This window comes from Myxocyprinus asiaticus, chromosome 39 (assembly GCF_019703515.2).
Source record: "Myxocyprinus asiaticus isolate MX2 ecotype Aquarium Trade chromosome 39, UBuf_Myxa_2, whole genome shotgun sequence".
In the NCBI taxonomy this organism is placed as follows: domain Eukaryota; kingdom Metazoa; phylum Chordata; class Actinopteri; order Cypriniformes; family Catostomidae; genus Myxocyprinus; species Myxocyprinus asiaticus.
This window is the reverse complement of record NC_059382.1, coordinates 3,854,196-3,869,874: the sequence shown is the minus strand read 5'-3', so window position 1 is coordinate 3,869,874 and position 15,679 is coordinate 3,854,196. Positions and strand designations below refer to the sequence as shown.

Here is a 15,679-nt window from a genome sequence, read left to right as displayed (position 1 = left end):
CTTGGTAACTGTATGAGCCTCTAGTTAAGTACCTTAATTATTTATGAGCCACGCCTTCACCATAGTAGCTGACTGATTGGCGGCAATTTGTACCTTCTGCCAAAATCTGTCCCTATATTTTTCAGTCATCAACTTTGTATTCTGCTTCTGGGTTGCACAAATCTACATAGACTTTTTTCCAAGTCTAGAGCTTTAAACTTAGCTTGTGGAAGGAGTGGTGCCATAAATCTCTTACCTGACACACCAAACTGGCTCGTCACATGATGTGTTCGCTGGGTGGAGACATTTGCCCTTGAGAATTGATGCAAATAGCTCAGAATCTTTCCTTTCGAATTCTAGCTCTTTCTAGTGCTCCTACTGTCTGTCTACATATACAAACACACTTCACTCGGTTGGACAGCCATTCTCTGGACATTACATGCATGTTTAGCATTCTTAAAATCACCCTTGTGCAAAATTGTGATGACTTCAATTCCTGCGTAGACTCTCCCTGCGCCAGGCACTCCTTTCAAGCATTCTTTTACTCTTTATTTGTTAATCAGGCCTTTGTCAGCCTGTATTTGACAGATGTAGACACTCAAATAAAATTTCCTTGGCTAGATGTGGAAGTCCACATTGAGTCTTAGTAAAAATACACTTCAGTTTGCGCACACGTAGAGCTGCAATTAAGCCCTGTTTCCTATTTAAAACTGGCACGCTTAAGTACAAGAAATAGTAAATTGCACAGAAGGACCGATAAGTACAGGGTAAATGCTGGGTAAATTAACATTTAAAGGAATATTCCATGTTCAGTACAAATAAACCTGAATCGATCACAATTATGGCATTGTTGATTACCACGAAAATAATTTTGACTTGTCACTTTTTTTTTTTTCTTTTAAAATAAAAGGGCTAAAATCTGGGCACTTACAATGGAAGTAAATGGGGCCAATCTGTAAATGTTAAAATCAAGGGCGTAGCTGGGAAATTACTTTGGTTGGGCCCCAATAAAAATGGATGGGCCAAGTTTTCTGCCTTTTTTTTTTTTTTTTAACCAAATTTTCCCTAACAACAGAGAAGCAGTGCATTCAAACAGTTCTTTCATGCTTTTAAAAATCAGAATTCATGTAATATTTAAAGTCAAAGAATAATCTCTAATATTTTGGGTGGGCCTCGGTCTAATTTGGCTACACCACTGGTTAAATACTCACTGTTTCAAAAGTGTAGCCATGTGTGTTAATGTGATTTTAGTGTTATCACTTATTAACCTTTTCTGTGTAAAGTTATATCCAATTTTACAGCTTTGTTGCTAAGACAGTGTAAACAACTTCTGAGAAACTCAGACTATATCACAGTGTAAACAACTTTGCACCTCAAATACTAAACGAGTTTTAACAGAAAATTTAAGTGCTTTAGAAAATTGTAAGCTTCACATTTCTGCCTTTCTAACCCTTTTAAAAATTGGCCCCATTCACTTCTATTGTAAGTGCCTCACTGTAACCTCCATTTTTGCTTTTTGTTTTGAAAAAAAAAAAAGAGGGATGAGTTGAAATTAATTTTGTGGCAATCAACATTCGATTGAGCTTAACTTGTAATGAACCCTGGATGTTCCTTTAAGTGTGACTGTACAGTTTATCTGCCTAAGGCATGAGCTGTTAGGAACCTGTGATGTATTTTCTGCTGGTGTCTAATGACTGAAACGGTGATCTCATAGATGTTAACTGAGACAATTTGTAGACTGACGAGTCACAAGCCCTAGTCTGTCTTTTGTGGATAAAACTTACTGTATTACTCTGGACATACTCAAAACGGAATGTATGCGTACCAAACATTTTCTCTTCTACACCAGAACCCAAAACTTGAAACTGATCTTGAGATGTCTGCATCATAGAATTCCTAACATTTCCCAAAGCTTTTGTGATGTGCGTATTCAGATATTTGGTTGTGTTGGCAATGCCAACTTGGCATATGCTGTTCAAAATTGATCCAACCTAGGCCGTTGTGAAGGTTAACATTCCTGGATTCTGGCTGAGAAACCCGACCCGTTAGGGACACTGCTGGAAGTCTCACAAAGACAGGAAGTGCTATAAATAAATCAACAAATAAGCATGGCGTCCACCGGGGCAACTCCTACAGAACGTTGAAGTCCAAAACAAGGCTTCCCCTCCCCCAATCATCTCTCTCTTTTACAGTCCTCCTCTCTTTTCCCTGTCTCTCTCTTCTGTTGACTTTGTGTTGCTACTGTGGCTCCAGGGTCAAGATTGGAAAGTTTGTTCAAACACCCAGGAGGACCAAACTTGGATTCTTATCAGCATACTAAGACTCAAACACATTGGGCCTTAGTCATGAAACACAAGCAGAACGTATTCCTGTGTAAATCATTTGTGAAACCATTCTTGCATAAAATTGTTGCATTCATTTCATTTCATTTCAACAATAGTTTTCCAAACAGTTTGCTTGGACATTAAAGGAATGTTCCAGGTTCAATACAAGTCAAGATCTAGAGTTTGTTGTCATGACAATGAAACCCTGTTAACCCGGTTATATTAACTACACAGATAAGGTCAATAAACCATTTTATCACACTGAAAGGTTTACATCTTGTATCTATACTTATTTTAATGTTTATGAACTGGGCCCCATTCATATCTTTTCTAAGTACCCTACTGTAACCAATTACATATATGAGGGATGAGTCTAAATTATTTTTTGTGGTAATCAACATTATGCCACAAATGCTGAGCTTAAATTGTTTTGAACTCTGTAGGCCTATATTCCTTATTCTGCGTGTGTTTTGTAAATGAGGCTTGTTTCGTTTTGGTTCATCTGTTGATCAAAACTTCATGACAGTAGTTTTAGCTGTTGTGTTTTATTTCTCTCAGATCTCTGAGCATCTGTTTGAGAGTGAGATATTTATGTAGTTTTGTGCCATTTTGCAAATAAAGCAGTCAATTTTAACTCCGGTGTGCTCTTGGTCATTTACACTGAAGTTTATCTAATGCCTGGATTTAGGTAATGGGGTGACATTTCTCTAGAGTGCCTTCCTACTGAATAGACTTGTTTTAACGCTGACATTAGAAAACTATGGAAACAATACCAGGGCTGCATTTCCCAAAAGCATCGCAAGCTGAAGTTGATCGTAGAGCCCATTGGCGCCAATGGTTTCTACAATCTACTTAGCTTACTTGGCTACTTAGCCAACTGGTGCTAAAAATGTCACTGCTTCAGCAATGGTGCGTTTGTTTGGTGTAAATGGATCTTGTGCTGAACTTTCATTCCTTTGAGAATTTTGTGTACAGGCCTCCTTCATTACACTATCCTATCAGACGTTGTGTGGGAGATGCTGATGTTGATCTTGAATATGGAAGACATTTATTACTGCTTTTTGAATATCCATACAATAGTTTCCCCTAGAATACACAAGCACAGGAGAGTATTTGAGTTTGTGTTTTGGGAAGTTAGTCACTGATACTTTAGATACTTTTAAGATATTTAGTGTGTCAAGCAAACACTTAAAGAAAGGTACTTTGTTTTGGTGGTACCTGCGGCTCTGTGAGGTATACCTACTATATTCTTATATAATGGTATTTAAATGCTCCAAAGAATACCATGGCATTACCATGGTGCATGTCCAAAAACATGGTATTAGCATGACACTATGTCCTAAACACCATGGTACTTTTTTAAAAAGAAAAATCAAGGTTTAAAACGACACCAGTGTCAACACGCTTCTCGCTGTTCCACAAAAGTTCTCTTTGTGAGGTCCTATAGAGGCATGTCCAGGATTAATGTTAGATAAAAGCAGAACCCCTATGCCTGTTTGTTTGCTAAGTTCTGCATCAACATGTGTTTTGTGTTTAGAGGGTGTGTGTGAGTAGGTGTGAGGTAATTATTCATTTTATTTATTCCTCAACTAAATAGTTTGTAGTGGTGCCTGCTGAGGCATTCATAAGGCATTTGTTGTAACTACTGCTCATACTTACGGTGCATAACTTGTCCCGCACCATTTGTGTGGTTTGTTGAAAAGAGGGGTGCTGTTAGTTTTATGATTGGTCAAACATACGACTTTCACATACAATGTTCACCTTGCGGTCCATAAATATATTTGTAGTTTGTTTCTGTATGAATATAATTAAATGTTACTAGTACCAATAATAAAAATGGAACAATTCAGTGTAAAATTCATAAACAGGCTTTTTAGTAGAGGTAAAAGAGAGTGAAAGTTCTGTATTGGTGTGTGTGTGATGCATGCTGTGCTGGACATATAATCAGGGCTCCAGACTGCGACTAAAATGGTTGCCGATGTGACCAAAAATTAATGATTGCGACAATCATTTTAAATCTTGTCGCCATTGGCGACAGTAGGATTGTGTGTATTAATTTGCAGTTTCATCAGATATCATCTTGTGAGTTTTTGAATACTTTAGAGCACGCACCAGTGTGTCTCGTGGCGCTTTTCATCCGTTCTGTTGTGATGACAAGCACGCTGCACCGCACGCAACCACAAACCCAGCGCAAGAGAATCATGAACAAATGACTCCTTTGAACCAGGTCTTTTTCATGAATCACCCGTAAAGAACTGAGGGTGTGAACTCAGGAGCTCAGGTTAGCAGTTTTAATCAGATTCACTTTCACAACTGGGAGTGCAAATATTTCAAAATAAAGAGTCCCTGTGTATTTTGGGCTTCTTTATAATTAAAAGTCCCGTATTGTGTACCACTTTATTTTCTTCTGGTAATTATTGATTGGGATTGGAGTAGCACATTAAACTGCATCTGGGATTTCATTCAGTTTGCACTCTTGTAGTCTCTGTGTCTGGACCATCCGGTAACAGTAAAGAAAGACTAAGGCAATATTTTAAAACCATTTATTTATATATATATATATATATATATATATATATATATATATATATATATATATATATATATATATATATATATATATATATATCTCAAGCTTTTGACACTTAGGACAATTGAGGGACTTGTACACAACTATTACACAAGGTGCAAACATCCATTGATGCTCAAGAAGACAACACACTACAATATGCATACTGTAATCTATGTAATTATCTGTGATGTAGATTCTGAAGAACAGTACTAAATAAAAAAATCCTTTATATTTGTATAAATTATGAAAGGGGTGTGAACATTTGAGACAACAGGGGAATGCAAACTTATCTTCTCATCTATATATACTGTATATTAAACCTCGACTAATGGGTTATCAGCTGTCTTCCTTTTCTTTGGCTTTCTATCTTGTTTCTGAACAGCAATCTAAATCAAGTAATTCTGTGATTTGGCGACTACAAACAGCTATTTGGCTCCTTAATGTTTCAGTTTAGGAGCAATGGCTCCCGAGTCATTTTTTTAGTCTAGAGCCCTGGTAATTGTGAAATCACATTGTGTGCATTGACTTCATACCTGTGAGTGGCACCACATCCTCACCTATCAATCAATTGAGCTCTATCTACAAATGTGCTGCTGTAGTGTGTGTTGTGTAGGCGGGACCAAGGAAGGATGTGGTTCTGTGTTGCATGCGTTCTTGTGCGGCAGTTGAGTGGCAGTTCATTTTAACTGATCTGCTTGTCATCCAAAATCGGACCCCCTCATCTTATGGCAAACTACTCTGATCGTATTACTGCTTTAGTGGTCGACTGGCATGGATTTGTCAATGACCATTGTCAATGAGCAATTGTAATGGAGATTTTAATACAATACAGTGTAATAAGAGTTCATATTAATAATAGACTGATATTATCGCAAGTAATTGGCCAATATTTGACCATTTGAGATCCGTGGCTATGTGACAGTAGCAGAATTGTTAGCTTCCAGTTGTGTCAGTTCCAAAATATACCAACAGCTTTAATAAGCAATTTCTGTTTTCAGTTAAATTTGAGTAAATATTGTGCAATTAAGTGTAACGTTTAATTTTAGCTACATTGCATAAAATGTTATTGCCGTCAATAGAACTAGTGGTGCACAGATATAGAATTTCTGAAAACTTGAACCGATAATTCACAGCTCATTGTGGAAAATACGATAACCGATCATTTTACTTTTTGGGTTTAACCCTAAAACTACTCATTCGAAACAAAGTAAGTGTCATTTAGAAGCTTGGAATCTGGACATGACATGCTTTAAAGGTTTTAAAACTATCTATCCTGGTCACACATGCTGACTTCCTGACAAGGAGAAAAGTTGCAAGCAGTCAGATTCTCTGCAAATAAACCGCAAGAAATATTGCAGAAGCAGATGTATTAATTCCATTAGCGGTGCCATTAACAATATTTAGATTTTCCCCCCAGTTATCGGCTTGTCATGTATCAGCTGGTGATATATTGTGCATGCCAAAATACAACTACAATATATTAGCAATTATATATCCGCATTATATTTGCCATTGGCCACCTTCCTCTCTAGATATTGATATCGGCAATGTTCTTGGAAACCCTTTAACGGTAAACCACTTGTCCGTCTATCACTATTTCCCATTTCATAGGGCTGTGCTTGACTAAGTTTGTGGACTGTTGCCCAGTTTATAAAGATTGGCAAATGAGTGCATGTATGCGTTCATATATGGCACAGTGGGTCTTCCTCGAAAAACTCTGTGACTTGGATGGAATGATGTCACCCACACCCTACTAATCATAGACGTCCCACTGGGCTTTCCCTACACACACAGAGCACCCTGTTTGAGCAGAGGTATTTTCAGGCCCCATCAAATGCCATTTGTTGACAGTGTTGATATGCCATCCAGACCCAGGTCCTGACATGTGTATGTGTGTGAAGGCTGAATTGTTTATGTGGCAGTCCTGTCCCTGGTAGGTGCCTGTTGAACGAGGGGAGGGGTGGTGGTGAAGGGGCTCATTATCCACTAAACTCAATGGAGTCTTTGTATTCGTGGCTGTAGGCCTAGAGACCCCATTCCCACTGTGATTCGTTGCCTGTCTCTGTGTGTTTAGTTGCTGGTTCGCGTTAGGGTGTTGTGAGATGTTTTTTGGAGAGGATTTGAGTTTAACAGCTGCTCGCCTCTATAAATTTTATTACATCACAGTAGGATATCAAGTAGAGCTGCACAGTTATGACAAAATTAGCTTATAATTGTTGATTATTTCCATTGATAATGTACTTGCAATTGATTTTGATTAATAGAATTTTATGGTAAATATTTGTTGTTGTTTTGTTTCATATTTTTATGCAGGTTACATGTCCAAAAACAAGCTGAGAACTGTGATGCTGAATTACTTTATTGCTTTTTTTTTATACATCAGGAGGCCTATATCAAGACAGCGCCTAAATGGTGAACTTCACATTGGCCTCCTTAGCAGCAAGGAAATAAAAAAAGAAAAAAGGGCACTATAAATATGTCTGTGATTGGTTACAATGATCAGCCACTGTAAAAAAATGCATTATGAATGGAATATTTTGACAACAGGAGTAGATCAAAATGGAATGCTGTAATTTACACTTTTCAGGATTAGTTAATTGTGGCACCTGTAAGTTTAATCCATTTGAGTTTTATTTTTCGATTATTCATTTGAGTAATTGTGCCGCTCTTCTGTTGAGTTCTCTCTGCAAATAAATTACAGGGTTTGTCAAACTGTTTCAGAGAAGATGTGGTCGTCTTTGGAGTCTTTGTGTGAGAAATGGATGGTAACGAAAAACAAGATTATATGTTGATTTTTCACGCCTGTTTCCTGAGCAAACATCTTGAGCATTCCTTCATTAACTAGACCCCCAACACAACACATTTCCTGTTTCCCTGGCTTATAACATTGCCTCCTATTTTGACATAATTTCCTGTTTGTTCTAGACTTTCACGGCCTGGTGCAACTCTCACCTGAGGAAGGCAGGAACACAAATCGAAAACATCGAGGAGGATTTCAGAGATGGACTCAAACTAATGCTTCTCCTAGAGGTCATCTCAGGTTAGTGAACTTTTAACCTTGTACCTTCTCACCTGGCAACATGTTAGTATACATTCATCAGAATGGGGACTGTATCAATTCATCCATGAATTCATTCATTAGTGTTGCTTGCTAAGTCAAGCAGGTTGATTTCCAAAGCAGTGTGAAACGTTGCAAAGATGTTGAGAGGATGTATTTGATACTGCATAAAAGTTATCAGGGAAGAGTGACAACTAATTGTCTGTGTGTTTGCACAGGGGAGAGATTACCTAAACCTGAAAGAGGCAAGATGAGAGTGCACAAGATAAACAATGTCAACAAAGCTCTGGACTTCATCGCCAGCAAAGGAGTCAAACTGGTGTCCATTGGTGCAGAAGGTATAAATTAAAATCCTTTGAACACATCTTAACAAAGTCAACCAACTAAGTCAAAATCCCACAGCAGACATAAAGATGAACATGCTTGTATGTGTGTGTGTTTGTGAGGTTTTGACATTTCTGATCCTCTGTGTTGTTTCTGGAACGTGGAGTCTCTTTTTCTGCAGTTTGAGTTATTACAGCAGCAATGACTGATATTCCTCAAACATTCTGGTTATGGTTTGTTTAAAATCCCTAACACCAAGTATTAAACTTCTGCAATAAATTTGGCCCGAACTGCAAAAAGTGCTTTAAAAAACAATAAGAGAGCTAGTGTCGGAACCATGCCGCAGTGGGTAGTGCATAGGAGACAATAACCCTTTTATTTCATACATTAAATATTGGACACAGTATATTGATTATTATTTTATGATATGTACTGATTCCGAAAAAGAACTACAGGCATTTTCTGAGTTCATTAATTCCAGAGTTTCTTCTATAAAGTTTACAATGGATAAGAGCCATGAAACAATACATTTTTGGATGTGAAGTTGACAAAGATGAATGAGTCATTACATACAACCGTCTATCATAAGCCAACAGATAGAAATACAATATTGACAGCAGATTGTTACCATCCAACTCACCTTAAGAAAAGCTTACCTATTAGCCAACTTTACAGACTGTAGTACCAAAAGCGTGTTTAATGAACATGCCACATTACTTATCCAATGATTCCGAGATGGAGGATATCCGGACACTTGGTTGTACTCTTTTACTTGCATAAAAACCTACCCCCAAACAAGAATTTTTTCAGTGAACTGTACATTAACATACAATGATAATAGCGGTACGATTAAATCTATTATTTATAAACATTAGCATATATTATCATCCGACGTATCATTAAACAGTGCATTTCAAAACTCTCCGTTGTTTACTTATAAAAGAGCACAGAATTTATCAGACACGTTAGTCAGTTCAGATGTTCTAAAAAGAAAGAAAAATTCAGCATTTATACAGGGCTGTTTTCCATGTAGAAATTGTGCTGCCTGACAAAACTTAATAAAATGTAGAGTTTATATGTCCTTTTACAAACAAATATTATAAGATCAAGTCATTGATAACCTGTTCATCTCAAAATGTAATTTATATGTTAAGATGCCCTTGCCAAAAAATATATATCTGTAAATCTTTACGACAGCTAAAACTTAGGTTTAATGAATATTTCAACTATTAGACGTCAAGGTATAATGTCTCCAGTAGCAAGACATTTTAATGAGATGGGTCATTGCATTAAACAATTGGAATGCATAGGGATAGAGGAAGTTCAAAGATCTCGTAGAGGTGTTAATTTAAATGATGAATTTATTCCCCTTTTCTCCCCAATTTGGAATGACCAATTCCCACTACTAGGTCCTCGTTGTGGCACGGTTACATCAATCCGGGTGGTGGAGGACAAGTCTCGATTGCCTCCGCTTCTGAGACAGTCAATCTTATCACGTGGCTCGTTGTGCATGACACCGCGGAGGCTCCGCATGTGGAGGCTCATGCTACTCTCTGTGATCCACGCACAACTTTCCACGCGCCCAGTTGAGAGCGAGAGCCACTAATCACGACCATGAGGAGGTTACCCCATGTGACTCTACCCTCCCTAGCAACCAGGCCAATTTGGTTGCTTAGGAGACCTGGCTGGAGTCACTCAGCACGCCCTGGATTCGAACTCATGACTCCAGGGGTGGTAGTCAGTGTCGATACTCGCTGAGCTACCCAGGCCCCCCCTAAATGATGAATTGTTAAAACGTGAAGTTTTCTGGATTTATACACTCAAAGCACTAGCCCTGAATAATCTGAATGAAGAACTAGACCTTGATTTTCCTTTGATCCAATTATAATTAAACATTCCATTGACAACATACAGTATATTCTTTGGCATAGGACGTCAACAGAAATTCAAAATGTGAACACTAACATTAATTAATGAGGGTGTATACCTGATGTTTCAGTGATTGAATCTTTCACATTTGACTGTTCTTGTTTAGTGATTGTATATAATCATTTATATTTTGTAATACTTGTGTTTGACTTGTGGTGATTTTGTAAATTTGCATTCAGATGTATATCGGTCGGTAAATTGTATTGGGAGTTAATTGTGTGTCTTATTTTTAGCACCTGGTGATCGTTTAATTGATTCTATCTTGTGACAAATCATGACTGAATATGTAAAGTCATGTAATGAATCTACAGAGATGTGGTTTGTATATAAAAAGAGGGTGAATATTATGATTGTTTTACACATTAAGGCAGGCCTGTGTGCCGAAACGGCTGTGTCCATTTCCCCAAAAAAGTTATGTAATAAAAACATTAGCAGTTTACTATCGGAGTGCAGATCATCTCTTCATCGTATAGGAGATGATGGCTCATGGAGTCCCAGGTTCGAGTATGGCCTGCCTGGGTTATGTTTCAATCATATTACACCTTTCTAAGCCTGAAAAGCTTAGAAATAAAATCAACGCTGCATACTTCTCTACTATACAGTATGCCTAAAACAGTATACCAGTGTTGTATGTCCGAATCCTCCATATTCATAAATCAGGAAGTGAGAAATACCCGGATGACCTTCTATTTCTGGGGAGATTTTGAAGTGCAGATCGACTGGACACTTTACTATCCCATAATCCCTCGGAAGCTAAGGAGACATCACATTCAAAACGCTGTATTTAAAGGGATAGTTCACATAAAAATAAAAAGTCTCTCAACATTAACTCACCCTCATGCCATTCCAGGTGTGCTTGACTTACTTTCTTCAGCAGAACACATCTGAAGAAAAATATCTCGGCTCTGTATGTCCTTAAAATGCAAGTGGATGCAGATCAGACCTTTTTGAAGCTCCAAAAATCACAGACAGTCAGCATAAATGTCATCCATACGACTCCAGTTGTTAAATTAATGTCTTCTAAAACATTATGATCGCTTCTGGTGCGAAAAGATAAATATTTAAGTACTTTTTAAATGATAAACCATCGCTTCCGGCCAGCAGCAGTATACACATTCAGGAGAGCTCACATGGTCTCTCGTGTGACGAATTCACATGTTGGCATGTTATGGACGTAATCTCACGTTTATCTCTCGGTTGAGACATCCAGGATAAGCACACAAAAGCACCATTGTGGGTAAACAAACAGATACCAATATAAATCTAAACCAACAAAGCTTCTGTACTGTGTTCCTCCTACTTGGCTGTAAACGGCGCTGCTCTTCCGGGTGTGTCGCATGTGCATCAGTTCTTGCGTAAAAATGCCAGCGCAATTGCATCACGTGCATAATGCTGCTGACCGGAAGCAATGCTTTTATCACACCAAAAGCAATCGTATCGCTTTAGAAGACATTAATTTAACCGCTGGAGTCGTTTGGATGATGTGTATCCTGACTATCTGTTCTTTTTGAAGCTTCAAAGGTCTGATCTCCATCCACTAGCATTTTAAGGACCTACTGAGCTGAGATTTTTCTATTTTTCTTCAAATGTGTTCTGCTAAAGAAAGTAAGTCATACACACCTGGGATGGCATGATGGTGAGTAAATGGTGAGAATTTTCATTTTTGGGTGAATTAACCCTTTAAAGAATGATGCAAGCCAGATGTTCCTTTTCAACATTAAGTGATATATATGCCAAGAAAGTTGTTCCTTGTGCTTAAATCGTGCTTGTTTTATTTTTTAAAAAGAAACCCAGAGTAGACTATTTTCGCGGTTGTTGTTATTATGTCATATATTTGGATTACGGGTCAACACCCATGTCCCCGGATGAAGTGTGCCCGGAACAAATTCATACTACTCACATACATACCTAAAGAACGTACTGTTTCACTGGCCAAGAAGTGCAATCTTCGTAAATACAGTACATATATTCTTGACAGTATGTGATTTTGAATGCAGGGCAACTTAAAAAAAAAAAAAAAAAAAGCAAGCTGGTTTCTCATTGTCAACATCTTACGGTTTTGAATGTGTTTGCGTTTGTAGAAATTGTGGATGGAAATGCCAAGATGACTTTGGGAATGATCTGGACCATCATCCTCCGCTTCGCAATCCAAGACATCTCGGTGGAAGGTATAGTTTCTGTCTTCCAAGCATTCTGTCTCTCATAGACATGCACAATCTTTGTCTCTTATTGTGTTTGCCGTTTTTCTCTTTCTCGCTCTGCAGAAACCTCTGCTAAAGAAGGACTATTGCTCTGGTGTCAGAGAAAGACGGCTCCTTATAAGAACGTCAACGTTCAGAACTTCCATATCAGGTTCGAACAAGACACTCATTAGCGTTGACCTTTGATCTAGTCTTGAACCTTTGACTGATTTGTGCTCATAGACTTCTCATCAGGATCAGATCCAGGGAGTGTTTTGATTTCCTCTCGTGTGAAGGCAGTTTTTGCATAAAGCAGTGTTATGGGCTACGCATTTATTTGAATAAAAAAACTAACACTAATTCCTAAAGATGAGAAGGATAAAGGATGGCACCCAAGTATGAAATGTCTCTGGTTCACAGTTGCTGTTAAGTAAGTGGTACAGAAAAGTTCTTGTACTGTAGTTTGTCATAGCTTTGCTAGTTTAGAGTCCAGTTATCACATGTATGAAGAAATAAGGGACCTTATTAGTCGTGGTTTGAATGCTGCCCTCTGCTGGATAAGAAATGTGTAGTGCCTGTTTACTTGACTGACACTCTTTTCCTGTCTCTTGTTAGCTGGAAGGATGGTCTCGCCTTCAATGCTCTGATCCATAGACACAGGCCGGAGCTCATTGATTATGATAAACTGAGAAAGGTGAGTATCTCTGCAGAGAAAAAAAAAAAATCTCATGAGATAGACCATGTTCTAAGGCTTTTATGAGGTCATACCCAGGCCCAAGTGGAATCCGTAGACTTTTAGCATTTTCTGTGTTGATTTTAAATAAAATCTGCAGGCTTAAATTTCCAAGAGGTCCGATCTCTACATTTCCTTGCCAGCAAAGGTCCGGATAATAATACGTAGCTTACATGGTGTCATATAGCTATGAAATTATATAATATACAGGTGCATCTCAATAAATTAGAATGTCGTGGAAAAGTTCATTTATTTCAGTAATTCAACTCAAATTGTGAAACTCGTGTATTAAATAAATTCAATGCACACAGACTGAAGTAGTTTAAGTCTTTGGTTCTTTTAATTGTGATGATTTTGGCTCACATTTAACAAAAACCCACCAATTCACTATCTCAAAAAATTAGAATATGGTGACATGCCAATCAGCTAATCAACTCAAAACACCTGCAAAGGTTTCCTGAGCCTTCAAAATGGTCTCTCAGTTTGGTTCACTAGGCTACACAATCATGGGGAAGACTGCTGATTTGACAGTTGTCCAGAAGACAATAATTGACACCCTTCACAAGGAGGGTAAGCCACAAACATTCATTGCCAAAGAAGCTGGCTGTTCACAGAGTGCTGTATCCAAGCATGTTAACAGAAAGTTGAGTGGAAGGAAAAAGTGTGGAAGAAAAAGATGCACAACCAACCGAGAGAACCGCAGCCTTATGAGGATTGTCAAGCAAAATCGATTCAAGAATTTGGGTGAACTTCACAAGGAATGGACTGAGGCTGGGGTCAAGGCATCAAGAGCCACCACACACAGACATGTCAAGGAATTTGGCTACAGTCGTCGTATTCCTCTTGTTAAGCCACTCCTGAACCACAGACAACGTCAGAGGCGTCTTACCTGGGCTAAGGAGAAGAAGAACTGGACTGTTGCCCAGTGTTCCAAAGTCCTCTTTTCAGATGAGAGCAAGTTTTGTATTTCATTTGGAAACCAAGGTCCTAGAGTCTGGAGGAAGGGTGGAGAAGCTCATAGCCCAAGTTGCTTGAAGTCCAGTGTTAAGTTTCCACAGTCTGTGATGATTTGGGGTGCAATGTCATCTGCTGGTGTTGGTCCATTGTGTTTTTTGAAAACCAAAGTCACTGCACCCGTTTACCAAGAAATTTTGGAGCACTTCATGCTTCCTTCTGCTGACCAGCTTTTTAAAGATGCTGATTTCATTTTCCAGCAGGATTTGGCACCTGCCCACACTGCCAAAAGCACCAAAAGTTGGTTAAATGACCATGGTGTTGGTGTGCTTGACTGGCCAGCAAACTCACCAGACCTGAACCCCATAGAGAATCTATGGGGTATTGTCAAGAGGAAAATGAGAAACAAGAGACCAAAAAATGCAGATGAGCTGAAGGCCACTGTCAAAGAAACCTGGGCTTCCATACCACCTCGGCAGTGCCACAAACTGATCACCTCCATACCACGCCGAATTGAGGCAGTAATTAAAGCAAAAGGAGCCCCTACCAAGTATTGAGTACATATACAGTAAACGAACATACTTTCCAGAAGGCCAACAATTCACTAAAAATGTTTTTTTTATTGGTCTTATGATGTATTCTAATTTTTTGAGATGGTGAATTGGTGGGTTTTTGTTAAATGTGAGCCAAAATCATCACAATTAAAAGAACCAAAGACTTAAACTACTTCAGTCTGTGTGCACTGAATTTATTTAATACACGAGTTTCACAATTTGAGTTGAATTACTGAAATAAATGAACTTTTCCACGACATTCTAATTTATTGAGATGCACCTGTATATATTTTTTAATAGTTTTTATAACTTGTTGGCAGCAATAGTAAAAAAAAAAAAAAAAAAAAAAGTATCTTCAAAACTGGGCAGGGATGAGGACATTGGGGGCCCAGAGAAAGCCAAAGTAGTAGGGTCTGAGGCAATATTTCTTCAAGACTTCATCAGTCGAGGCACTTGGATATGAATATTAAAAGATAAGATCAACAGTTCATTTTGAAGCTGAATGACAGCAGTCCAGTTTTTGTTTAAATATTTTTACATTCAGAATATATATAGATATAGATATATAGATAGATGGTGGGAGGGAGGGTACTTTATTTATCCACAAGGGAAATTTCTGTTACAGCAGCAATTCACATAAATGACTAAAACACACAATGAGGTAGGTAAGAAGACAGAACACAGAACTACAAAATATATCCATATCTATCTATCTGTCTATCTATCTATGCTATTAATGTGTAAATTAAATGTAAAATGTGCATTGTGCATTGCAACTCCGAGAAGGAGTCTTCTCTCCCTGCACAGAGAGGAGTCATTGTAGATGGCTAATGCAGTGGGCAGGAAAGTCCCCCTATAACGGTCCTTATTACAGCAGAGTTGAAGAAGCCTCCTACTGAAGAGACACTGTTGTCTGACCAGTAGGTTGTGTAGAGTGTGTGTGTAGTGTTGTCCATTATGTTGAGCAGCTTGTGCAACATCTTTCTCTCCACAACCACCTCTAGGGCTCCAGTGCAGTCCCCAGCACAGAGCCATTCTTCTTTATCAGTTTGTTCAGTTTATATGGGACATA

The 15,679-nt window shown here is 38.3% G+C and overlaps 1 protein-coding gene across 3 annotated transcripts in view; it reads left to right on the top strand.

The window, feature by feature from the left end:
- LOC127429884 (alpha-actinin-4-like) overlaps positions 1-15,679 on the top strand; it is a 60,652-nt gene that overhangs the window by 31,389 nt on the left and 13,584 nt on the right. For all 3 annotated transcript variants that reach the window (XM_051679218.1, XM_051679219.1, XM_051679220.1), the window contains 5 exons: positions 7,801-7,915; positions 8,152-8,271; positions 12,268-12,354; positions 12,451-12,538; positions 12,982-13,060. In XM_051679218.1, the coding sequence (XP_051535178.1) occupies positions 7,801-7,915; positions 8,152-8,271; positions 12,268-12,354; positions 12,451-12,538; positions 12,982-13,060 (489 nt within the window). The remainder of the gene's footprint in view (positions 1-7,800; positions 7,916-8,151; positions 8,272-12,267; positions 12,355-12,450; positions 12,539-12,981; positions 13,061-15,679) is intronic.